The following is a 27,203-nucleotide window of genomic DNA, read 5'->3' as shown; positions in this document are numbered from 1 at the left end:
AGCCTTTAAACAAATGCACCCACAGAAGCGTATCCGGTTCTATTTTCAGTTACTCTGGTGTAAATCTGGAGTAACCCTATTGACTTTATATGGAGTTACTGCAGATCGGCACTAGTGTCATTTAAGGTATATTTTGACTCAGATGTAAATGTATATTGGGACGCACTGGAGTAGTGCACTAAGACTTCATAGGAGGATGATCTGCCTTGGATTTCAGGTGTTCCCAGTCTAGTTATGTGTTCAAACTGTAAATTAAACATCCTTGCGAACAAGAGCAAATCACCCAACATGGGGCCTTGCTTGTAGAGGTCTGATGTCCTACCACTTTGCCAATGTGAAAGATTGGCTTTAGATACAGATAAACCCTGATGTTACATATTTCCTTTTTATGAAATTGAGTTTGATCCCAAGTGCTTTTGTGCCCCCACCCTCTTAGGAGGTTATTGAACTTCACCCCAGTTTTATCTCTCTAGAGGTTTTGGGTGTCCCCCAAGAACTTAGTAACATTGGAGTTTAGCTTTTACCCAGGTGTAGCAGGGTGGTTACCCGCTCTGGTCCTGAAGGGCTTAAAACAGCCAGGAAGAGGGCTGTGGCAGGGAGAAGCTAGGCTGATTGGGGAAGTAGCCACAGCTGGACCATGCCCCAATCAGGCCCAGCTGGTCCCTATAAAAGGCTGTGATCCAGAGGCCCAGAAGAAGTCTCTCTCTGTGTTCAGGGAGAGAAGGGCCTGGCTGCAGGGAGCTTAACTGAGTGCCTATAGTGGAGCAGGGCTGGGAAAAGGCCAAGGGAGCTGGGGAGCTCTGGCCTAGGAAAGTCCCAGGCTGCAGGTCTAGGGTAAGGCCAAAGGGGCACTTGGGTTGCAGGAGGCAGCCCACAGGTAGGCAGAGGCAGCAGGTTTGAACCCCTTTGCCTGTGATGAGTGGCTGATACTGCAGTCTGCCCCAGTGAACGGGGGCTAAATGGAGACTGGGCAGTAGCCAAGACTGAGGCAAAGTGGGGATAGTGGGTGGGGGTTCCCCTGGGAGGAGGAGACCCAGAACTGTGGAGGTACTGCCAGGGGGCAACACCACAGACAAAAGGGCACTGGAGTCCAGGGGGCCCATGGGGGCCAGAGGACAGGTGGATCACCGGCCTGCAGAGGGCACTCTGGAGCTGGAACAAGCTAATTCCCGAGATGACCAGCAAGAGGCGCCGCAGGGGTGAGTCCACTCCTCTATACCAGGGTAACAAAGTGCCACAAACTCTGTGGAAAATCGGGGCTTTTCTTTCATAGTGCTTCATGTGAATGTTTTTTCCTCTCCAGTTTGCAGAGTTCACTGGGTGCTTTTAAGATCCAGCCATGCCGTACAATACAATGAGCATAGGTCAGGTTTGCAGACTTTGACAAGTCTTTCAGCAAACCTGGCCCAAGCACCTGATTTGGCGATTGGATGTGAAAATTTGGCACTCCCCTCCAGGTGAAACACTCACCATGTTGCTGGGGTGATTTCTGCTCTACTCCACACCCTACCCTTGTCTAGGGTGACCAGACAGCAAGTGTGAAAAAGCGGGACGGGGGTGGGGAGTAATAGGAGCCTAGTCAAGAAAAAGACCCAAAAATCGGGACTGTCCCTATAAAATTGGGACATCTGGTCACCCTACCCTTGTCCTATAATGCCGCCTTAATAAACACCATTTTTCTAAAAAACAAATGCTGCTTATGTGGAACCTCATATTTCCTATGAGAGACTGGGACATCTGTGTTCTTCTTCCACCTCTCAGGCAGGCACCTATCCTCTTGCCAGGAATGTAGGGTACTTGGCTGCATTTTTCCCTGTTTCAACTTGAACAGGGAACAGAGAGGGCTCCATATGCAGGGCCACCTCCTAAAGAGTGCATTAATCACTTCCGCAAGGCCTACAGCCATGGCCATCTTTAAGCTGGGGGGAGAGGGGTGGGACTCTTTGTCCAGTGTCAGTTATATGTAGTTACATCAATGCCATTGTGTTGGCAAAGAAGAAAGTGGTCCCCTGCCAAGAACTTTTAAATCAAGTCCTGATTTTTTAGTGGAAGATAATGGGCCAGACCCTCAGCTGGGTAAATCGTCCTAACTCCATTAATTTCTGTGCCAGTTTACACCAGCTGAGATTCCGGCTCAGTATCCACACTGAGAAAATAAATAGAGAACCTATTTTTGGGGTCCCATTCTGGAAGGAGAGAACTGGATTAGGCTAACAAGTCTAAATGCATTGCTCGTATCTCACATGTAAGCTCCTCTGTGCATTTCACTATTGATGTCTGGACAAAAACATCCGGAATAAATAAAAAGTCAGCACACCTCTTAATGATGATTAGCACATGATGCTGACAGCATTAAAATCCTTATCCAAAATGTCAGGAAATGGCTTTTATGGAAGGGGGACTAAGGCTCTTAATGTCATGGTTTAATTAAAAGAAGAAGAAAAAGATTCTATACAAATATTAATCACTCACTTTATTCATTTGGGCTAGACTGTGAGATCACAGCCTGCCTTGGGTAAGGGGCAGTGTGCAGTTCAGCTGCCCTAGCTGCAGACCAGGGGATGGATTGTGACTCTGAAAGTCACCGTTCATTACCTGGTCATCCCACTGGCTCTGGGCAGGGAAGTAAAGTGCTGTTGCTCTGCAGATTACCTCCCTCTCCATGCCAGATTAGCTCCCGGGCCATCATTAGAAGAGGTGGAGACAAGTCTCTGCCCAGGTCCCACCCTCTCACTGCAGAGGCTGTTCTCTTCCCTGACATCCCACATAGTCTGAGGAAGCAAGTGTTTTATGTCCCCTTACTCCCCTGCATCAGCGCAGTTAAACCGGTGTGACTTTCTTCTATAGACAAGTGCTAAGAGACCGGAAGCAGATACTTTAGCGAGAGGGCATTTTCCTGCATTCTCCACTTCAAATAAATCCTCAGTCTGTTCTCTTCCTTTATGGGCTCCCTGATTCTTACAGAAAAACCAGCACTTAAAAGTGCTTTCATCCCCCTGGTTTGTGCTCAGTACATGCTCCCCTTCATTTTGCTCTATATTCAGCTTTGTTTCTTGCATGGACAAAATGACCTTGAACTGACTTTGCATACACACCCAAAATGTCGTGGGCCTGATCCTGGCCTCCATGAAGGCGGCTTTGCACCACTCAGCCTTAAAACTGACTAACTTTAAAAAGAACATAGCCCTACTTGCAGGGTTGTGTTTTGGATGAATATGCCCTGATGCACAATGGGGCTGAAGGAAGAAAACCTTAACATCAACACATGCTTCAAGGTGATACTGGCAATGTAGTCTGTGCTGGCCATTCTCCCATTTATGGGTAACAGGCCAACTTCCCTCCTCCACATCACCCTGTGTAGACCCACTAGAGATGTACTCACTCAGGCTGATGCACAGTTTCTCTGCTGCATGGGTCATCTGCCAACAGAATGTCATTTCTGCAGCATTTGGGCCACATAGGCCCGTGCAAGACAATTAAGGATTTGGCTTATAGTTTTCTGCACTGTATTTGGTAGACACTCTATAGCTAAATTGAAACTGCAGTGTGTTTCTGTCCAATCACTGTCTGACTCTGTGCTGACATTTGGAGAGGGGAGAAATGCCACAATTAAAAACAAATCAGTTGACTCATAGTTGACTTTACAAGTGTGACATTTACATTGATTCTGTTTAGCACAGACACTGAATTGTTAAATTACACTCTCTGCCTCATAAAGACTGTGCCTTTTTTTGCACTTTCAGGTCAGCAAGGACATGGGGCAATAAGCCATTTTCCAATGTGTCAAGTAGAAAAAAATAAAGTTTTAATGTGAGCAGATTTTTTTTATGTAACGTATCAGTGCGTATGGCAGAGTTCCAATGAATAATGGGTTTCATGATTTACTTTATGTTCAGTGCATTCTTGTCTTTAAAGTATTTTATACTCAAGTGCATTTTTTTCCTCCCCAGGGCTGAGGTGATTCTGGGAAGCATAATCAAAAAGAAGGGCTGGAGGTACTGTATAGATTTTAGAGCCTGCCTGACAATTACTGCAATTGAAGTCAATGGCAAAACTCCCTTTTGATTCAGTGGTAGTAGATCAGGACCACAGAACATATCTGAATTCTTTTGTTTTAAAAAATAGTAGCTTTTTTAACATGTGCTGAACCCAGCAGCTGGTTGGAAAAGTTGGCATAAAAGTCATAGGCAGAGCTGGTAGCACTTCCTATTACTAAGATTGCCCAGTGCTTCCCATTATGAACCCCTGTTTTCAGTTGTTGTTTATAATTTTGCCAAACTTTGTTTGAGCTGAACGTTTCCATACCAGGTGTCTGCCTTGGTCTGAATTTTTTTTGGAAAGATTCAGCCATTTTTTGAGAATGAGGTTGGGGAAAAAATATGTTGTTTTACTGTTAGGAAAAGTTAGAAAATACCAGAATTCAGGTTTTCTGTGCAACCATAGTTCAGCTCCCTTGGGTGCTACATTATGATACAGTCTTTAATTACATCATCATCACACTGTTTTTTTCCCATAGGACCCCTGCCTCCTTCAGTGCACAATATGGACCTGGGGATCAATCAGGTTGCAGTGAAGGAGACTCTTGTTTTTAGATCCCCAGCCTCATTTGTTCTATAATAATAATAATAATATATGGAGATATTCTATCTCCTAGAACTGGAAGGGACCCTGAAAAGTCATCGAATCCAGCCCCCTGCCTTCACTAGCAGGACCGAGTACTGATTTTGCCCCAGATCCCTAAGTGGCCTCCTCAAGGATTGAACTCACAACCCTGGGTTTAGCAGGCCAAACCACTGAGCTATCCCACCTCCCCTTCTAGAAGCTGGAATGTGTAGTGAATGAGGCAGGGGATTGCAGGAAGAGAAAGGATCGTCTCATGGTTAAGGCAGTTAAATGCTGCTCTGGAAAACAGTGTTTTATCCCTGCCTCTTTGACAGAGTTTCTATGTGATGCTGGGCAAGTCACTTAAACCAGACTTTTCATAGGTGGTCTCTAATTGCATGTTCCTCGTTTTCTGGGTGCCTGGCTTGAGACTGCTTGACTTTGCAATCTTAGCAATGTTTTTTTTTTTCATGTAATGTTATATATAAAGAGTTAGAAAGCATGATGGGATTTCTTTTTGGATACCTCATATGAGATTAGACCTAATTTAAATGATTCATTCCTGTGTGTACACTAGCATATGTTTGTGTAGTTTAAGTGGCATTTACATAATCTTTAAAGATCTCCACAATCTGTCCTGTTCATCCCTCCACTAAGGAATTATCCCAATGGCATTCCATTATTCAACACATCAGCTATAAGTATCCTTTAGTGGGATGATTATTCAATAGAGACTCAGTGTGCTGCAGAACAAAGTGCAAAGTACAGATAAAAAAATCCTGTCACTGCTCTATATCATGAATATATCTCCAGGATCTATGCAGCATTTTAAGAGTGAATACAAATTATTTTAATTTGAGAGTATCTTAAACAAAAATGGGGAAATTTTCTAAAAGGATGCCTTAGCCCACACACTGCTACATGTTTTTGCCCCTTTGAATATATTCAACGTAGGCACCCGGGAAAGATTTTTAAAGGTATTTAGGTGCCTAACTCCCAAGGGAGTTACAAATCTGTCCCCTAGGGATAAGGGCAGAACCTGTTCTTTTTTTAAGTCAGTGGCAGAAATCTCATTGACTTTATCAGGAGCAAACCCCTGTTCTTGAAAACTTGCCCCCAAAATGTTCAGGCTTGTAAATGTAGTGGAACTGTTTTGTTCAACTGTACATTCTGTGTGTGCATATTTAATGGCATTCACTGTCAGCAAGTGTCTAATACTTGCTGTATTATTTTCTTACGTTTCTTCATTTTAAACTGAAACATACTTTGTTTAATCTTCCTTGCTGCGGTCCTGCAGCTGATTGAAGTCAGAACAAAATACTGGGCCCTGTTTAATGTTCATTTAAATCATTGGCAGCCTTTCTATTGACTAATAGCCATTGGGTCAGGCCCTTGGAGAGGGGTTGACAAAGATTCTGTAGTATACAGCAAAGTATTTTCCAGCCAATAGATCTTTGTTTTAGTAATACATTGGAATTTATAGACAAACCTAGCAAATGGATCATTCTTTTGGTTTTAATATCTCAAGGTCACTGTATAACAATATTCATACTGCTTCTCATTGAAGTTGTTTCATACCAGTAATTTACATCAGATGCTTTTGGTGACGTTTTTTCTACACTTTTCTCTTGACACAGCAGCATTATTGAAATTGCCAGAATAGTTTGATGTTTATCATTAATCAGTGTGGGTTCTAAGTGCTTAGCAGCAGCTACAGCAGAGCATGTGATTTCATAAATCCCTTATCTGTGAGCGCTAGAATTGAGCCTTTAAAACCATGACTAATATGTTTTTGTTTTTCTGGAAGAGTTAAATGCTGAACTGAGCAGCTCTGATTTTCCTCTCGCTGCCATCACTTTCACACTAGTTAACTCCATTGATTTCAATGGAGTTGCAGCTGATTCTCACAGTTGTGAGAGGAGAACTGGCCCCTAAATCTGCAGGAAATTACTAACTTTGCTTATACCTCAGAGTACAGCAGCTACTTTCCTTATTTATTTTAGGGTCCACATTTTGTTTACAAGGTAACAAGGTTGTACTGCATCATTGATCAGACAATGAAAGTTGGATGATCTACACTTGGACTGGTATAAAAAAGTGTATAGTTATTCACCAGAAGCAATCAGAACATAGAACCATAGTTATGCATTGTCCTGCAGGCCCAAGTTAAGAACCTTGAATTGAGGGACTCCTTTAAAGACAACCCTTATGACTGCTTTAGCTGTAAATAAAAAGAAATTGCCACTTTGGGAGTGGTACAACATCTAAAGAGGGTGGGTTTTTTTGCTTTGATTTCTACTCCATATGCCTGTTAAAAACAAAATTGCAACATGCTTTTTCTTTTTTATGTATAGGAGGTCCAGTCTGGTCATAACAACAAAACTCTACTGGGGTGGAAAGTAAGTTTTATAATTGTATGGTTATAGATAATAGTTTGATTCTGCATGTCTTTATCCCTTTAAGGCAACCAAGTTATATACAGGTTAGTGAAATCTTGGGGCTAATTTGTGCTCATTTGAAGAAGACTTTTAAAGAAGTCAGTGCTCAACAAAGATGTCGACCTGGCATTAGACCCTAGCAAATGGCACCAAAAGGAATAACCCAGCTGCACTCTTTTGATGCAAGATAATTCATTTAGATTGTTCAAGTGCAGTCTCTTAAACTCCCATTTCCAAAACATGGATGAAATCAGAAGGAGGGCAACCAGCATAATACTCCACAGGAGAAAAGCCGCCCAATCCTGCCAACATGATAGCATTTTATTTAACACATTGTTAAAAATATCTGCCTGACCTGTGGGTTTGAGTTAAGCTCACTCCCTGCAGCGAGCTCAGATAAAAAAGACCATCTTGTTTGAGGTAAAAATGGGCCATTTCTCTCTTAGTGTTGAGCTAAATGAAAGAGAGTTTGCCCTTTGTTGTGGGCTTGAAGCACAAATTTTACTGGCTGAATTTACTTCTGATGTGTTACCAGTGTTTGAACTATTGGTTAAATTATTTAAAGAGATTTAACGGGTTTTGCTTTTCAAACTCTGTACAATCTTTCTGTCTGTCTGCCTTCCTTCCAATTTGATCTGCACAGTGTATTTTGAAATGCACTGAAATCAAAGGCTATCAGAATGTCTCAGAAAAAATGTAAAGTTTAGTCCTTATCATAATTCATAAAAAAACTGCAATGTGTTGAACTGGGCGTTTTTCTTTGGACATGTATAAAAGAATAAATGATTTTTGTCATTTCACTGAAGTTATTTACCATAAATTCTGAAGCTGGAGAGATGGGATATAGGTTTTGGGTTCTCCAGCAGACTCTGGATATAAATAAGAGAATGCTATGCATTTGAGTACTGTAGATTTATAGTAATGGTCTTGTTTCACTTTATTGTGTTATTGCTTTGCTTCAGACTCAAAATATGGTTGATATGTTGCAAACACATACAAAATTAAACAGCCTGCAAGAAAGATTATAAAATGTTATATTGCCTCTAAATCTAGTTTAGATTTGAAATATGGGCCACATAAAATGTATGTAATTTCTTGTAGTTTTCCCTTAGAAGTGGGATGTCTACAAATTATACAATACACAATGAGACTGTCATCGTTTAATAACTCTGATCCTGATCCTGCAGTCCTTACTCAAGCAAAATTCCTATTGACTCGTCAAGTGGAGTTTTGCCTGAATAAGGACTGCAGCATCTCTGAAAGCCCAAATTAATTACTTTGTTGTAGTTCATAAAGCTGACAGTATGTCTACATTTGAGGGAAAAGCATTAATTCTATTTTATATCCTTTTGGAATAGTTGTCAAAAGGTGGTGTGAACAAGAAAGTTTTAATAAGGTTGTCCTGAGGAGACCAGTTAGGACAGGGGATTAGATCAAATCCTAGTCCATCAAATTTAATTGAAGCTTGTATTGGGTTTTGCTTCATCTTCCAATGAAACTTAATCACTTCATGCTCCCACTTCTAAAAGAATGATAACTTGCATGTCAGGTTGTACATTACTATAGAAAGGATGAACGTTACTGGGTATTATTAATATGAATGTTGTTGCTTCTGGATGCTATTGTCTCTGGAATTTGGTTGTTTCTTCTCCAGTGAAGGGTAGCTCTGTTATTTGAGTTCTAATTTTCTCATTTCTCAAACATTTTAAAGCTTGTTCTGACTGGAATATAAAATTAGCAAATCTAAGAACATCAGTTCTTTAGGAGTGTTATAATAATAACACCCACACTAATAGTAATTTTACCTTTGCAGAGCTGAAACAGAAAGGGGACTTTCAAGAAAACACATCATTGAAGGTATGTGCTGTAAATGTGCCTTATCCATTCTAAGAATCCATCTGGCTTAAGGAGCATCTTGAATAAGGGAAAAAAACAACAACACGGAGATGAAGGAAGAAGGGGGACACGCATCAGGGCCCTAGTTGTGCCCTGGGTGATCGTTACTTCCCAACACAGATGTAATGAGGTTGAGTAGTGCCCATATAAGAGAAATTAAAACTACTAATTATTCCTCAAAAAAAGTTTTTAATGACCTCCGGCTATAAAGGCAACACAGACAAAATAAGAAAAGAAAGATTAAAGACCAGCCATGAAGAAAGATTACTATAAATGGCAAATTATACTGAAGACAAGCACAAGTACATGTAAAGTTATTCATTAGCTACTTACTACTAGTCTTAACACTATAGTATCAATACAACTTGAGATCAATTCAGCTTGAGCAACCAGACTCCTTTACTCCATAATCTTACCCTGCATTTGTCCGAAAATACGTTACCCTTCATTCAGCCGTTTTCCACACTGGCCAGGTACAGACAGTCAAAAAGTACATGTCCCTTCGGTTCAGGGGGTGTGGGTCAGGTTTTTCTTATGACCGAAACACACGCCTTTAGTCCTGTGCCTTCGTACTTTTTATCTTATCTGTCAGCCATGTTTTAAAACAGACCATCCAATCGGGGTGGGCCAAATTTTTAGTGTGGTTAGCGTGGTTGCTTCGATTTTATAAGTTATATGCCCACACAGCTCCATGTAGCCAATTGCCTCAAATGTGGTAAATGTGGATTTTATAAATTATGCACGGGTGAATAGATTATCTCAATACATAATGAGTCAGCCTAAAGTGTTATCTGGTTGCAGTGCATCCTGACCACAAGTTTGTTTAATTCTGCAAGGCTTGCTTTCTGAAGCTTCCGGAAGTTTGAGGCCAAATCTTGACCATACTTTTGTTCATATTAATCACAACAAAGATGAGATTCACTCCACTTGCATGAAGCCCAGGTATTCGGACTCAGTGCAGATGGAGTGTGAGGATGAAGAGAGGTGAAATTCATGTCACAACCTGGGCCAGTGTGCAGAGCTGCTTCTCCAAACTCTGGGTTGGAAAACAGCCATAGTCCCTCCATGGTGGTTTTGGGCATTGGAACATAAAAATGGATCCACAGCCCCTCCCCTGTGCTGGCCTTCCCCAAATTGATCTTCCAGGCCGGTTCCATTTCTTGATGTGGAGATCAGTTTGTGGCAATCTGGGGCTGCTCAGGCACCCCACTGCAGCTGCTCAGAAAGCCAACCTCTTGTGCAGTCCCAGTTCGGAGGCCTAAGTGGAGCAGAGGGCCTCATGCTGGATCTCTGCACAAGGGGTGAAGAATCTTGGAGATGATTAGTCTTGCCTCTCACATATGAGAGAACCTAATTGTGTCCGGTAGCTATTGCAAAAGCTGTTAAAATGTATGCCCTGTTCTTCTAGGTGTATTCACATTTGATCCAAAACATTACTAGTGTTAAAAATAAAGCAAGTTAGAAAAAGAAAAGTTCAGACCTATAAATACTAATTATGCATAGTAATAATATACTATGCTATAGAGATGGGCTCAAGCCTCATTGCTGATCAATTAGAGACCGTGCTTGTTTAAAGTTGCGCAATGCTCCCTTATCATGTTGTTTGGCAGCCGCTTGCTTTGTCCACTGCTTGCAGGAATAGCAGCCCGTTGGAGCTAGTGGTGGGGACTTGGATGGATCGGCAGCCCCCCATCAGCTCCCCACTCCCCTAAGTTCCCTGTGCAGCAGCAGCCCAGCAGGCTATCAATTGCCGGGCAGTTCAGCTGTCCCTCCCCCCACTGCCATGTGCTGCTCCTGCCCTCTGCCTTGGAGCTGCTCCTGGGAGCCTCCTGCTTGCTGTGCGGGGTGGGGTGGGGGGGAAGGGGTGCTAATGTCAGGGTATCCCCTTCCCCACACTCCTGCCCCCCATCTCCACAGAGCGGGGGGGGGGGGGGAGGAATGGGACACGACAGGGCTCAGGATGGAGGGAGCTTGCTGGCAGCAGCTGCTGTCTCAACTTGCTGATCTACTTAAAAAGGCAATGTACTTAGAGTGGGGTCAGCGTACTTAAAGGGGCAATGCGCATCTCTCTCTCTCTCTCTCTCTCACACACACATAGTGTGTCTCTGTCTCTCTCTGCCATGCTGTCTCCCCTCCCTCCATTCATGCTGCCTTGTAGACTGTGAAGCTATATTAACAACAATGTGTTAACCCTTGAAGGCTCAGCCGAGTGCTAGTTCATTATTTAGCAGTAAGGCATTCCCTGGGAAAATATCCCACCCTCTGACTCCACCGCCTCAACCAAGCTTCACAATCATCATTGCTGTGTACGGTATTAAATTTTGTTTAAAACGTGTGTGTGTGTGTGTGTATGTATATATATATATATATATATATATATATATATATATATATTAATTAGTCTTTTGTCAGGCAAAAAACATTTCCCTGGAACCTAACCCCCTCTATTTACATTAATTCTTATGGGGAAATTGGATTCACTTAACATCGTTTCGCTTAGCATTTTTCAGGAACATAACTACAACTTAAGCGAGGCATTACTATAGCTGGATCTAGGGTTTTGGTTTATTATGCATAGCAAATTATGAGGAAAAAATGTGAAGTAGTAGTTGTGGCAAATTATTAGACACCAATGCGCAAGCTGGAATACGTTTGTATGAACCATTCTTCCACTAAACCTGTTTACAGATAGTTCACAAGCAGAAAAAAAGGCTGAATACATTTAATGAATTGTTCACTGCAAACCTTTTGCCGTGTTACAGTTAAGATACTGATCATTTTAGACACAAAAGAAAAAGACAGGAAAAGGACCCCTAACCTTCATGTGGAATTAAAATTAACAAGTGGAGAGCCCCCAGGGACAGATAGTTCAAGTTCTCTTTGAATATTGTAGAGCTGTGCATTCTATGATATACTATATCAGCAATAGCCAGTGGTAGTTAGAGGTACAGTGTGCCTGTGTGAGGTGTCACGAACAGAGGGTTTTATCTATGAAGCTAGACAAGAGGTCTTCACTGTACAACTTCCTGAAAGATTTCTAAAACATTTTCAAACAAGATAAGCGCTGTGATTTGTAGCAGAGGGATGCAGTTTGCTCAGGTACTTACAAAAATGATCATTCACTTTTTATAACTAATTTAAATGAGTCAGGTTCTCCATTTAAAAATATAGTACACTAGTTCTCTGGAAATATATATGTTATCTGTTTTCTGAATTGTTGTTATAATCGTGTCATTATAAACACCCCGCAACTTTTGTTTATAGCTGCTGTAGCTCTGATTTGCACCAGCTGGGGATTTAGCCCTCTGGAAATAAGCCAGTTTACATCAACCAAGATTCTAGTCCTCTTTTGGGGGGGCAAGGTAGGGGATTAAACAATTTAAAATAAATTTAGCATTACAGTACACTATGTGGGAGCACTCAGATATATTACATATTCACCTTACTGCTATGAAAAGACCACATAGAATCTTGCATTCCTATAGCACGATCAAACTATAGATCTCAAAGCACTTAGGGCATGGTTACACTTGCAATTGTAGAGCACTGGGAGTTAAACCAGCCTTCGGAGACCGCAGCAGGAAAAACGCTGCCAAGTGTTTACACCCTCAGCTGGAAGCGCACTGGCGTGGCCACATTAGCAGCTCTTGCAACGCCACAAAGAGCAGTGCATTGTGATAGCTATCCCAGCATGCAAGTGGCTGCAACGTGCTTTTCAAATGCGAGGGGTGGGGTGGAGTGTGACAGGGAGTGTGTTGTGTGTATGTGGAGGGAGAGAGAATGGGTTTTTGTGGGGCTGAGAGCATGTCAGCACGCTGTCTTGTAAGTTCAGACCTCCATCCCTCCCGCCTCTCTCTCACTCACTCAAAGCAAGCAGCATTCCTTTTTCCCGGAGCAGATAAGCAGCCAGCTGTCAGAAACGAAGCTTTGAAAGGGCATATCCGCATTCCTACAGCGAGTTCAAAACAATGACAAGAGTGGCCACTTGACTTAAGGGGATTATGGGACGTTTCCAGAGGTCAATCAGAGTGCAGTAATGCAACACCTCATTCACACTAGCACTGCGGTGCTCCAGCGGGGGCGCAGCAAACGTTATTCCACTCACTGAGGTGGAGTACCAGCAGCACTGTAGCCACGGAGTCAGAGCGCTCTACGTGCCTTGCCAGTGTGGACAGGTAGTGAGCTAATGCGCCCGGAGTTCCTTTATTGCGCTGTAACTCGCAAGTGTAGCCAAGCCCTTATATAATGAATTAAGCCTCCCAGCACTCGTGTGAAGTCACTAAGCATTAATGTTGTTCCCATTTTATAGATGAGGAAATTGAGATACAGAAAGTGACTTTGTCCTGACACATAATAAATCTGTAGGAGTCAGGAACAGAACCCAACTCTTCTGGCTTCCGGGACAAAGTGGCCACAAGCCCGTAGCCTGGCTATTTGTGCAACATTATGAGTTTAGCTTGTTGCAGTTTGCTGGATAACTTTTGCAAATAGAGGGTAAATTTTGTTTAACTTGGTAGAAGGAGCCTGTTCAGTATCACATTTTTTCAGGGTTGTAATAGTCTTGGTAATCATAAATATATAACAATGTCATGATTCCTCTCCCCTGGGTTTTCATTTCTGGAAAGCCCCTGGAGTGGCAGGGCTTAATTATGTGGAACCATACCAATGTAATGTGCCATAGGGTGATTCAAAAATACTCTCTGACAGGATTTTGATTAGATTAACTCTGAAACAACATCAGTGAACGCTGTCCCTGGAGGCTGCCAATTGACAGGCTCACCAAGATGGTGTCTTTTCCAATCCAAATTTGAGTGTGATTAAAAAAAATTCTTGTGGAGGGCTATGAATTCATCATGAAGCCAAACTTTGATATTTTTTTAATGTGGCTGAGCAGACATGAGACATCATCGTCCATCTTCAGTGTACATTTTAGAATAGTCCAGTATTGTGATATGTCAGATCTGTCACTTCTTTTGTGATGTGTTCCAAACTTCATTCTGGCTATTTCTAATGGTATATATTCTTTTTTTTTTTCCTTGCTGCTTCTAGGATTAAAGGCTTCTCTCCAGAGACTGCAGCTCGAGTATGTGGATGTTGTCTTTGCAAATCGACCAGACAATAATACCCCCATGGAAGGTTAGTGAGAGCTTTAACACAAGATTTTAATGTGATTGATTCTGGATAAAAGGCTTGTACCAATCATGGTGGAAAATGAAAATCTATTTACTAAGTATTCAGGTGAAGCAGATTCAGTATAAAACACCTCACTCTTGAGACCTTGGAGTCCTTAATATTTACACTTATTCTAAATGCATTCATTTTTCTTAAAAAGGAAGGTGTTGAGGATTTGTTTATATCACTGGGGTGGCTTTAATGCTGTTCATTTCCCCAAGTTTGTCTTTTTTCTGATTTCATCAAACACACCTGAAATGAATTTGTGTTTGAATCTTGTGCCGAACTTCATGCCTAATGAAATCTGCCTGTCCCTTCCTATAATGTAATAAATCTTCTGCCCTGTTTATGTTTTCAGGATGTGCCTGTGATATTAAGTTTTAAATGGTTTCTGAGGTGCCCGTCTTAGGGGCCAGTTTGTGAATGCCTCACTGCCAATGATGAGCAGTAATTCCCATTGACTTCAGTGGCAGTACTCAAGCAAGTACCTGCTTGCCAATGGAAATAAGGGGTTCAAAAATTGGCCCTCAGTGAGGGAATGCTGTATAGCTCAATGCCATAACTTTATTCTTATTTTAAAACAAGATCAAATAGATTGCATTTTTTCTGGGCGGTAGATAGCTGAAATTCTTCTCTTGTTGTCTACTCATAAAAGACGTGATTCTGCTCCCATTGAAATCGGTGGCAAAACTCTTATTGACTTCTATCATGCAGCATGAGGACTGATTAAAAAAAATATTTCTCAATATTGATCAGTGGTGTTAGCTTGAATTACTAGATAGTATGATCCGGAATGCAGCACTTAATATAGGGGAGGCATCATGGGTAAAACTAGGATAAATTATATTTTTAATTATGATCCCCCCCCGCCGCCAGGCAGCAGTTGCAAAGCCCCGTCTCCACCCAACTCTCGGCTCCAACCCCCGATACACCCCCAGCTCCCCCATCCCCTCGCTCCCGGGCCCAGCCTGGGCTCCGAGCTGTGCAGCCGAGCCGCGCTCCAGGCCCCTCCTGCAGCTCCTGGCCCAGCCGCTCCCGGGCTCCATTGCCCCGGCCCCACAGCAGAGGCTGCTCCGCTCCGCCCCCCCCCCGGGACACTCGCCCCCGCAGCTCCGGGGAGCTCGGGGACCCACCCGGGCAAGGGGCGAACCAGGCAGCCGGGCCCGGCCCCTCCCGGCAGGAACGTGTCTGCCCCACGCATGTCTCCGCCCACCCAGGCCCTGCCCGCTCAGCGCTGCCCCCAGACCCACTGTGCTGCCCCAGGGCAGCAGGGCTGGAGCAGCCTCCACGCTTCGCTCCCGGCCCTGGCCATGGCCCATGTGCAAACCTGGGAGGGAGGAGGAATGCCGCATGCTTGGGGAAGAGGCGGGGCCAGGGCAGGGATTTGGGGAGGGATCCAATGGGGGAAGGAAGGGGCAGAGTCGGGGCAGGGGGGCGAGAGCCCCTCCGGGCTCCGCTTGTGCGCCGGAGTGGAGGGCAAAATTGCTTGTTTGTCCCGTGTCCCGACCGAACATCAGTCGGGATGCGGAACAAACAAGGAAATATCGGGACAGTCCCGATAAAATCGGGACGTCTGGTCACCCTAAGGGTAGAGTGTGGGCCTTCTAGGCCTTGTCTAGACTAGAATTTAAAGGTGTGATGTTACATAACATCTTCTAACAAACACGTTTTTAAAGTCTAGTGTGTACAAGGCATCCTTTCTTCAATGCTACGGGAAGCCTCAGCTTTGTCTTGACCAGTTTAGCATGCATTAAAGGCAGTCTGCCTTGTCTGTTCTAGACTTTTAAAACATGTTTGTTAGCATGTGTTAGCTGACACATGCTAACATCACACTTTTAAATCCTAGTCTCAACAAGTCCATAGTTGACAAAGTCACAGTTACATTCAAGTGGGGGAAAATGACTGCTATTCCAGCCCTTTGTTCAGTTGTCCATTTGCATAGTCAATTGCCTGATTTGTATGCACAATTATGGTAATTAGATATGTATATCAGGAACACAGTCATCTGAAAATCTAACCTTTGAATTATAATTAAACTTCCGAGTTAGCACCCTATTGAATGGGGACCGTTAAACACTTCTCTTAGATGTCAGGTGTTTTTCAACCTAATGTTGAAACCCTACACAGGTTCCAATTCAGAATATTATCTTCTCAACCATTAGAACTAAAAACTTAATTAAAAAAACCAAACAAACCTTTCCATCTGCAGAATCTGATTCTGTCATGGGTGGTAGAATAACTACATTAAACAGCCCAGGAACTTGATAACCCTGTTTTAAATTGTTAGCTTGAAATTCAGAGGTTTTGAAGCCCATTTGTTAACTAAAATAGGCTCCAATTCAAACTCTGAGTAGATTACATTAGCGTTACACTGACTGACAACTCCCTGCAGCTAGAGGATTAGGAGATTGGCCTGAGATTTTAAGACCAGGGGAGATTTACTGATAGGTGATAAGGTCAAAAAACATGACATGTTGTATCTTGGAGGGAGAAATAACCTTTTTGCTCAGTCAATTATAATATAAAACAGTGTAGAGAGTATTTTATGTGTAAGCATGTTATGGCTGCTCTCACTTATGGCCTTCATGTTTTTTATTGAGCAGAAGAAGAAGAAACTACAAGTGATTTTTTGAGTCACTGTTATTGTTGTCGGCTGTATTTAGAAAGTATCTGGGCCTAGCTCAGAAAAGAACCTGTTCTTCTAAGAACAGTTCACCAACCGATGTGGCCTACATTAGAGCACAGCAGACATGGGCAAATATTGCAAAAGTTTGCTATGAATATTTGGTTCACTCTTCTAAATAAATTCTCTTTGACTGTTTTTGTGCTTTTTGTGTGTGTTCACTTTCTGGGAATATTCTAAGAAATGGGTTTACTGGGTCATGATGTTCATGCAAATAACAAATTTTAAGTGAATGTTGGAGAATATTCTTGGGAAGTGAATTCTGAAGTTGTAAACATGACAAGCCAGAAACCTGATTCTAAGAGTTATGTTCATTCAGCATAGGCACAGGGACTTCAAAACAAGATTTTCCTTTGGGATTTAACTCATTCTCTCTCCTTCCTGCTGGACTTAACCTTCACTGAAAACCAAGGGCTTCGTGGTGGTCAGAATGAAGCTGGAAAGTTATCCTTCCTCCTGCCATATCTAAGAAAACACATACTCTTAAAAAAAAAAGAGACCCATTGTTAATGCCACTTCATCCCTGTCAGACAAGGCTACTCTGCATTCTCTCTACTGTTCCATCTGACAATGTCTCTTTAAAGAGCATGAGTCATTGTCCCAATAAACCAGTTAAGAGAGGCCTTTCCATTACTCTGCAGTGTGGCCAATGACCTCTTACAGTACAGACCTAAGTAAACAGACTTATCTAACAAGGACAGGCCCAGAGAAGAAGTTCCTGACCAGTCTGTGTTATATCCTCCAAGACCTGTCTGTTTGAAGCCAAAATACCATTAAGCTGCTGCCCTCAGTGGATCCAAAGTTATTTCATGGAATGCAGTAGGCCAATTGTGCAGTGCCTTGCATGGAGTGGAGGGAATTCCTTCCTGAACCTACAAGTTCATTCTCTAGATGGATACATCTACACCATAGAACAGATTAACTGCGTAGGAAGGATTGCTAGCATAGTGTGCACCAGAATGTTTTCACAACCCCTTCTTTGGCTCTAATGACAGCTTGTATACATCTATAGCTAGAAAAGTAAATGATTCCACTTGAATCATTAAAGACAATCTGCAATATTATCATCAGCAGAATTATAGTTCCTCTACAGCATTCTACAACCCTAGGGTATCAGGCAAGATTTCTGGAGAAGGGAGGCTTGAGGGAGGGATTTGACTATGAATGGTGTGGTGTTTACTCTTTTCATGTACTTTTTTTTTTAATGGTTCACCTAGTAAGCTTCTTCTATCCCACAGCATCTGTTGAGCCATCTGTCAGTTCTGCAATATCTGGCATGCACAATGCATGTTAAACTTCCTTGGGGAAAAAATATAAACCCACAGTCATTCCTGATTCCTATTCCTTATTTATTCATGTTTTCCCCAATATTCTCAATGTTAGTACCACAAGTAAATAAAATTATCCTTTGCTTGCTCACTTTTGAAACATTTGAAATAACATTTGAAATAACTAGTTACCCAGTCACAGCAGAGAGAAGAAATTCCTTCTAACATGCACAGTTATATAGGATTCCAGAGAATGGCATGATACGCAGCTAGAATTAAATGGTAAGGACACACTAGTTTTTTGAAGGAAGTCAGTAGTTTCAAAGTTCCATGTGCATTCTTCAGTTCGTGTTCTTTTCATTAAAGCTGCAGTTGTTTTCCTAGGGTGCTACTTTGGTTCCTGTGGAAAGTGGTTTATAGACTGTAAAAGAGTGTGTGCATACCATCAGGCTGTGAGGTAAATTCAGTAATCGTAAGGCATTCATTGTTTACAGTACCAGTGGCCAAAATGTCAGGAACTTACATGTGAGTAACCATGTTGTTTCTTTGTGGGTGGCCAAACATGTAGGGAATTTTATCTGTCAATAAATGGTAAATAATAAATGCTTTAAAACTATTGAATTACTCCCTCAGCCTGTCCATCCAAAAAAACCAGAAATCCAACTCCAGTATGCTGAATACTTGAACTAGGGCCAGGCAAACTGGTTTAGGAATAAGTATCGACCTCCTGTATTAATAGTATAGGACTCAACCTAAAAGTTCTGAAATTTTAACTTTTTTCCTCCCTACCCTCTTCCTTAACCAGAACTGCCAAAATACTGGAGGCGGCCATTCCTGGGGTATTTCCAGATTGACTGGAAACAGTTATCAGAAATCCTGAGTTAAAATCCTCCTTGCTTGGACTGTTGTAGATCAGTTGTATATAACTAGCCGGCGCGTCTCGCCCTGGTAATGGAGTTTCATTTGCTACCGATGCCAGGGTATGCCTCAGTCCCCAGGTTTCAAGTCCTGTGCCTCCTGCACAAGCCCATGCCTGTGAGTGACCCACACTTCAGTTGTCTGAAGTGCCTGGGAGAGATTCATATCAAGGACTACAGCCAGATCTGTCGGGACTTCAAGCTCCATACAAAGAAGGACAGGGAGGCCAGTTTGATGTCCCCCCTGACGCTCCAGCCCTCATCGGAGCTGAGCTGGCTCGACTCGGCACCCAGTAGCTCAGCATCGGTGTGGCATGTTCCTCCCACTATGAGAGTCTCTCAGCACCATTCTCCTTCACTGGAGCTAAAGAAGAAACATGAGAAGCAGCTGGCCAAGAGGGGATATTTCCCAACTCTGAAGAGAGCCAAGCACAGGGAAAGCAGGGGAGGGCGACCTGAATCTGGTCACTCCTCTACCCCTGCTCCGAGAGTGACACCGTCGACTCCACCTCGTATGCAGGCTCCTTGGAGTCAAGTCCTGGACCATCCCTCAGCACCAGAGGGGCAATGTGGCACCAGCAGGATCACGGTACCATTAACCTTGGAGGTGTTCATTGTGGCCAGAGAGCTGCTGGTTCTATCACTAGCCACCGCCAGCAGTACAAGAGATGGCAGCAGTGGTGCTGGGGAGCAGAAGGGAGCATGTGGTCTCGGACTCCTGTTCAGTACCAGCCTCCTTGGTACCATCTAGAGGGAAACAGACCCTGCTCACCTCTACGCAAGTCTTCCCACCTTGGCAGTGTTCCCTGGCACAGATGGGTACTGCCCCTCCAGGGTCTCCGGAGGATGGCCCATTGTCAGACTCAGGAGTGGGGTTGTATTCCCACTTGAGGAACAGTTGCCAGTTTCCCCCCAAGCAGCCCTACTCCCCAGTTGGTGGATCCAAGTGCAGGGGTACCACTGAGTACTTGGCACAGTGGGCACTGGCCTATGCAGATGCAATGACCATTTTGGAATGCATGAGGGATTCCCTGATACAAGGGCCCGCTTCCAGATGCTCGTACTCCGTAGTCTCAGAAAGAAGAGAGGCCCTATCCCTATGACTGGCACCCAATCTGCACTCCTGTATTGAGCCTTAGGACCTAGCTCTATGGACCTGGTCAGGCAGAAGGAGAAGAGGAGGACCCCCTGCCGGTGCAGGCCTCTTCTTCTTCTTCCCTGGATGAGGCAGTGTCTGGGGCGTGCGTATCCCCCCTCACAATGACTTCACAGCTCACCAGGAGCTGTTGAAAAGAGTGGCCTTGAAACTTGGGCTGGAAGTGGAGGTAGTCAAAGAATCCTCCCACAGCCTGGTCGATATTTTGACCACTGAGGACCCTTCAAAAGTGACCCTCCCTCTCAATGAGGCCATTATAAGACTGTTTAAAGCCCTGTGGCAAACCCCATCTTCCCTGCCTCCTATCACAAAAAGGGTGGAAAAGAAGCACTTTGTTCCCGCTGAAGGCTGTCGGTACTTGTACTCCCACCCCCATCCGGGGTCCTTAGTGGTCTCTGAGGCCAGTGTGAGGGACAGACAGGGTTAGCAAGGAGTGACCACTAAATCAAAGGATGCCAAGAGACTAGACCTTTTTGGCAGAAAGGTTTATTCTACAGGGTGTCTACCGCTCTGCATCTCCAACCAACAGGCCTTGCTGGGGAGATACAATTTTAATGTTTGGGATTTGATGTTGAAGGACTCTGTTCCCCAGGAGTCAAGACAGGAGTTCTATGCACTGGTGGACAAAGGGAAATCTGTGGCCAGGGTCTCCCTACAGGCTACCCTGGATGTGGCAGATTTGGCAGCTAGATTCATGGTGTCTACAGTGGTCATGTGCAGATATTCTTGGCTCCAATCCACACCTCTGCCAACTGAGGTCCACAGTCCATCCAGGACCTTCCATTTGAAGGTACTTCACTCTTCTCTGAACAAATGGATGCGAAGTTTCACAGCCTGAAGGATTCTAGAGCCACCCTCAAGTCCCTGGGTCTCTCTGCTTGGTGTGTTCGATGAAACACTTCAGGCTTCATCAACCGGTCCGCTTCTCAGCTCCACCACTGTGCTAGGACTTGTTTAAGAAGCAAAAAGGGGCTATAAACCCAGACAACTGCTCCCACCTGCTTCAGCTACTGGGCCCTCAAAGATACTTGGGAAGCTCCAAGCAGAACTTTCAATGGAGTGCCTGAGGGCATTATACCAGTTCCTGCACTGGATCCTGCCCCCTTTGGTTTTCAGACCGTTTCTCCCGCTTCAGCGCAACATGGTCCCTCACACAAAACTGGGAGGAGTGGTAGATACGCTGGAGGGTAGGGATAGGATACAGAGGGACCTAGACAAATTAGAAGATTGGTCCAAAAGAAACCTGATGAGGTTCACCAAGGACAAGTGCAGAGTCCTGCACTTAGGACGGAAGAATCTGTTTCACTGCTACAGACTAGGGACCGAATGGGTAGGCAGCAGTTCTGCAGAAAAGGACCTAGGGGTTACAGTGGACGAGAAGCTGAATATGAGTCAACAGTGTGCCCTTGTTGCCAAGAAGGCTAACGGCATTTTGGGATGTATAAATAGGGGCATTGCCAGCAGATCAAGGGATGTGATCATTCCCCTCTATTCGACATTGGTGAGGCCTCATCTGAAGTACTGTGTCCAGTTTTGGGCCCCACACTACAAGAAGGATGTGGAAAAATTGGAAAGAGTCTAGCGGAGGGCAACAAAACTGATTAGGGGGCTGGAGCACATGACTTATGAGGAGAGGCTGAGGGAACTGGGATTGTTTAGTCTGCAGAAGAGAAGAATGAGGGGGGATTTGATAGCTGCTTTCAACTACCTGAAAGGGGGTTCCAAAGAAGATGGATCTAGACTGTTCTCAGTGGTACCAGATGACAGAACAAGGAGCAATGGTCTCAAGTTGCAGTGGGGGAGGTTTAGGTTGGATATTAGGGAAAACGTTTTCACTAGGAGGGTGGTGAAGCACTGGAATGGGTTACCTAGGGAGGTGGTGGAATCTCCTTCCTTAGAGGTTTTTAAGGTCAGGCTTGACAAAGCCCTGGCTGGGATGATTTAGTTGGGAATTGGTCCTGCTTTGAGCAGGGGGTTGGACTAGATGACCTCCTGAGGTCCCTTCCAACCCTGATATTCTATGATCACCTCAGACCACTAGGTACTGAGTACAGTGGAGGAAGATTACACTCTCCAGTTTATTTCCATCCCTCCCTCCCATCCCTCTTCCCTGTCCCTCTTCAGGGACCCTTCTCATGAGCCACTTTTAGACCAGGAGGCGCAAGCACTCTTCCAGGTAGGAGCCATGGAGGAGGTACCTCAGAGCTTGAGATGGAAAGGGTTTTACTCCCTTTATTTCCTAATCCTGAAGGCCAAGCAGGGGTCTCAGACCCGTCCTAGACCTGTGTTTCCTTAACAGTTATCTCAAGAAACTTAAGTTCCACATGGTCTCCCTAGCCTCTGTTATTCCCTTCCTGGATTCAGGGGACTGGTATGTCACCCTCGACTTAAAAGATGCCTATTTTCATATCTCCATATTTTGGGGCCACAGAAGATTTCTCAGTTTTGTCATGAACCAAACCCATTACCAGTTCACCATCCTCCCCTTTGGCCTGTCGGCAGCCCCTCGGGTATTCATGAAATGCATGGCAGTGATAGCAGCCTTCCTCAGAAGATGAGGAGTGCAAGTGTTCCCTTACCTCGATGACTGGATGGTCCAAGGCCCAGGTGAGGGCCGGCCTCCACCTGGTCTAAGCTACTTTCCAAGCACTGGGCCTGCTGATAAACAAGCAGAAGTCAACACTCATCCCCGTTCAGAGGATAGAGTTCACTGGTACAGTATTTGATTCCACCTGGGCCTGAGCCTTCCTTCGAGAGGCTTGCTTTCAGGTAATGTCATCTCTGATATCGCAGATCAAGGTCCGCCCCATCACAACAAGCCATTTCTGCCTCAGACTATTGGCTCATATGGCCTCATGCACAAACGTGATACAGCATGCGAGACTGCACCTCGGACCCTTTCAAGTGTGGCTGGCCTCTGCGCACTCACCAAACTGTCATCATTTGGACTTCATGGTTACAGCTTCCACCCAGGTCCTTGCCGCCCTAGATTGGTTTAAGATAATCTAATTCAGTTTACCTGTGACTGAGAACAGGTTTGAACCTTTGGAGCGCTCCAGAGTTTCTTATTGAATCATGCAAATTAAAGAGGAAAAAACCTCTGAGTCATCTAGTCCACCCTCTGCCAAAGCTGGATTGCTCCCAAAATTTCTAAGGTGTGTCAAATCATTTTAAATTCTTATGTTAGGCATTGGATAACTGAGTCCTGAATTTTTATCAGAAGACTAATTAATTTACATTCAGAAAATCAGTTGGTGCAGATTGTAGTCTCCAAGGAGACAGACAAAACTCTGCTAATCTAAAAAGCTGAGACTCATGGTTACTATTATTAAAAAGTCATTTTCTGTACCCTAACCCAGTGGCTCTCAACCTTTTCAGACGACTGTACCCCTTTCGAAAGTTAGATTTGTCTTGCCTACCCCCAAGTTTCACCTCACTTAAAAACTACTTGCTTACAAAATCAGACTGTAAAAATACAGAAGTGTCACAGCACGCTATTGCTGACTTTCTCATTTTTACTATATAATTATAAAATAAATCAATTGGAATAGAAATATTGTACTTACATTTCAGTGTATAATATATAGAGCAGTATCAACAAGTCATTGTCTGTATAAAATTTTAGTTTGTACTAAAATTAGGAGACCAGCACTTCCGTTATGGATGTTCTAACATGGGGATTTAACAGTTCACAGTTTTAAGCAGCAATAACCAATCTAAAGAATGCACTAGCTCTTTACATTGAAATCAAATAATTAATTAAATAATTAAAAACAACCTACAGAGCCAATTTTGGAATCTTCATTTCGTTTCTTTTTTTAAAATAGAATATTTCTGATTTCCATGGAGGCAGTTTGTACTGACTTGGCTAGTGCTTTTTATGATTTCCATGGAGGCAGCTCATCCTCTGTGGCAGAACCTGTGGGAGGTGCCCTGAAAGAGGCAATCCCGCCAAGGATCCCTTTGCAGAGTTCATTCTGTCATTCCATTGAAGGGGGCCAGGAGGGTGAGGTTTAGGCTGCAGGGCCAGTCCACAGCACATGAGGATTTGCAGGAGGCTTGGGCCAATTTATGTGGAAGTGCTTTGCCTCTGCACTAGTTCTGCCTCCTTGAAGCCCCCACCTCCATTGGAGCCATGCTACTAGGGATTTCAACATCTGTGGCTGCCTCCATGAAAAGGGGTGCTCTCCCAAAAAGGTGATAGAATGCAACCCGCAGGTATATTATTTTTACTGCTTAAGATTCATGGAGCTGAAGTGGGAACAGTGTACATCTGCCCTGCCAATGGCCAATCACTTCTCTCCCCTGCCGGCCTAGTCTTCACCCTTTAGCCCTGCGTGGACCTGAGACCCATGGAGAGGGTTGGTTCCATAGAAGTAGCTGAGCCCTGCTTCCTCACATGAGTGAGATGATCAGTGTGTGGAATATGTCCTCCCTGTTCAGACAGAAGGAGGATGGATCTAAGCCTTAGGAAGAAAAATATAATGGGGACCACTCCTCTTCTTTCATGTCTCAGAGAGACAGGCAGGGGGGAGGACATTCCCTGTGATTAATAAGACACAAAAGAAGACTACATGTTTTTTATACTTATTATACCCTTCATGTCATGGGATTTTTAAACACAGTTTTTGTAGCAGTGGTTATAGAAAGGGGAGCTTTTAAGAATCTTTTTCTAGCTAAAAATAAATCACTTTTGTTCAGGGTTATCAAGTGGGAAGTTATGTTATGTTGCTGTTAGTCTGCGGCCATGGTCTGTGGCTTTGGAATGAGTTATTGCTCTCTACTGTGCAAGGAAAAGCTTCATGGAATTGGAATTAACTTTGAATTTAGCTCAGATGTGACAGCCCACCTGTACCAGAGTGTTACTTATAAGAGCTGCTGTTAGGTGTAGAAGAATCAAAAGGCACACACTTGGAATTTCTTAGCAGTATGTTTGTGTTCAGCAGAGAAAGAGAGATTCCCAGAGTGTAAGATCAAAACAGCAGCCTAACCAGCTTAGCAGTCCGCACTCTTCTCTGAAGCTGAGAATGCACCTTAATAAGAATACAGGTGCAAGCAGATAAACAACATTCACTGTTGAAGCCTAGTCACCTCTAGTCAACTGGAAAATAGCAGCTCACATGAGTTCCAGGTTAACCCATGTCTATTCATTCTGAGGAGTAAGGCTCTGGCCCAACATTTGACAATGCACAAGGGGATTGCTGCACCTATAGAGAGCCCTATTGAAGTCAATGGGGATCTGCACACATTGTCAATGGTGGGATCAGGACTAACTCTTTAGGTGCTAGCTAGATTAAAATATTTTGCAAAGCACATGCTAACAATACTTTATTTCTAATACATTACAGGATTCACAGATTAATAACATGGATTCCAAAACTTATAGCAATTGTTTGTGTGCTGTGTACACAACAGCATTTATGGACAGAAGGGGAGGAAATGTTGTTGTTTGTGGTATAAATATCGGGGGCTTGTTTTTATACTCTAAGTAGTAGAATAAAGTAAATTATTGCAGTTAATTATAAAATAATTATTTTTGTCTTAATTTCATCTCCTGCCATACACATCTATTATAAAATACTGCTCATCTTGGGCCAAATTTTGCTTAATAATAACAGTAATGTAATAAATTAATAACAAAAACAATAAGCACTTCCATTCGGCCTTTCATCTGAGATGTCACAGCAGTTCACAAACATTTCTAACATCTGTGGTAGCAGAGACACGGGCACCAGGATTTGACCCATAGGAAACAATTTTAATCAACTTCAAAATTGTTATAGTCTGGAGGGGATTGTGTTACAGATTCTAAATAATAATTTATTTACAGTCGATCAACAACTTCCACCCCCAAACCTGATAGCTACTGTTTCTGTAGGACCCTAACATATTTATGTTCCCCTGTGCAGGGAGCCAGCTAGCTAACAGAGGGAGCAAAAGACCTATTCCCTATTCACAAGCCTCTTCCCAGAACTATTAAAACATCACTAAGGTTGCATTTGTTAGACAAGATGTACACTTTGCCATGCTGGCTTGTGTTCTAGTTTTTCAAGGCTAGGGGGAATAAAAATCATCATTCACCAAAGAGGGTAGGAGACAAAGGTTCGAAAATGTTATATTCAAACTTCCAAGAAGATATTACTGCAATAAAGAATAAACAAAGCCATCATTAAAAAGTAGGCACTCTTTGAATGACTATTTATCATGTAACCCACTGTTTGAACATACTCAGAATTTTTTCACCATTCAGTGCCACGTTAGTTACCTGTTCATCGTGCTCTTTATTGGATCAGAGTATGCTCACAAATTTAATTAGGCCTTTAAAGTGGGTGAAATACAGTGTGGCTGTGTCCAAATGAAAAAAAATGACTGCAGGATCTTCTGCATCCTTCCCTTCTAAGGGGGAAAAAAAAGAGTCTAATCAAAATAAAATGTAACAAGCTACCAATGAAAAAATAAGCTGTATATAAAATATACAGAAACAGAAGCATGGCAAGAGGGATAGTTTCTAGTTTGGTGAGATTTCTTCTAGGAGTATAGATGGAGACTTTATGTTTATCTGCTTCTCACTACCTGCAGAAGAAATCTCATAAAAACTCCAAGATTTTCACAGTAATCTACCCTCTGCCAGGCTTCTTTGCTTGATCCCTTTACAAAGAGGATGAGAATGCTTGTGATATAAAAGGATATATGTCTTCAGGAACTGATACTCTAGACAGTTATATATGCAGCTACAAATGTAGTGCATAATTTAATAAGACGCCACACACCAGGCTTTCTCAATCCATCTAAATGATCAATAGCTATGATTCCATAATAACTTGACTGCAATTTAATAGGTCAAAAATTCATCACATAGATTTAAACTCCAATCAGTTTCTTGCAACTTTGTTCCTTGAAAAAGACAGCTCCTGCTGGTTGCAAGACACCCTGTGATTTACTGATAATATGCTACTAAATATTAGGGACAGTTTCTTATGCTTCTCAGACCTCATCTGGCTTATTTTTGTCAGGTATCTTTTAAAGGATATGCTATCAGAGTGGGTAAAAAATCAATCATTAGGATAAATG

The 27,203-nt window shown here is 43.2% G+C and overlaps 1 protein-coding gene across 8 annotated transcripts in view; it reads left to right on the top strand.

Annotated features, from left to right (window-relative positions):
• KCNAB1 (potassium voltage-gated channel subfamily A regulatory beta subunit 1) overlaps positions 1-27,203 on the top strand; it is a 262,161-nt gene that overhangs the window by 212,597 nt on the left and 22,361 nt on the right. For all 8 annotated transcript variants that reach the window (XR_002888305.3, XM_065557858.1, XM_065557859.1 and 5 more), the window contains 4 exons: positions 3,951-3,995; positions 6,957-7,001; positions 8,854-8,897; positions 13,986-14,072. Coding sequence is in view for 7 of the 8 variants with exons in the window: in XM_065557858.1 (XP_065413930.1) it covers positions 3,951-3,995; positions 6,957-7,001; positions 8,854-8,897; positions 13,986-14,072 (221 nt within the window). In the remaining variant the exon portion in view is untranslated. The remainder of the gene's footprint in view (positions 1-3,950; positions 3,996-6,956; positions 7,002-8,853; positions 8,898-13,985; positions 14,073-27,203) is intronic.

The sequence above is a fragment of the Chrysemys picta genome, chromosome 9 (assembly GCF_011386835.1).
Source record: "Chrysemys picta bellii isolate R12L10 chromosome 9, ASM1138683v2, whole genome shotgun sequence".
Lineage (NCBI taxonomy): Eukaryota > Metazoa > Chordata > Testudines > Emydidae > Chrysemys > Chrysemys picta.
Note: the sequence above shows the minus strand (reverse complement) of the source record. Positions and strands in the feature narration are given on the sequence as shown.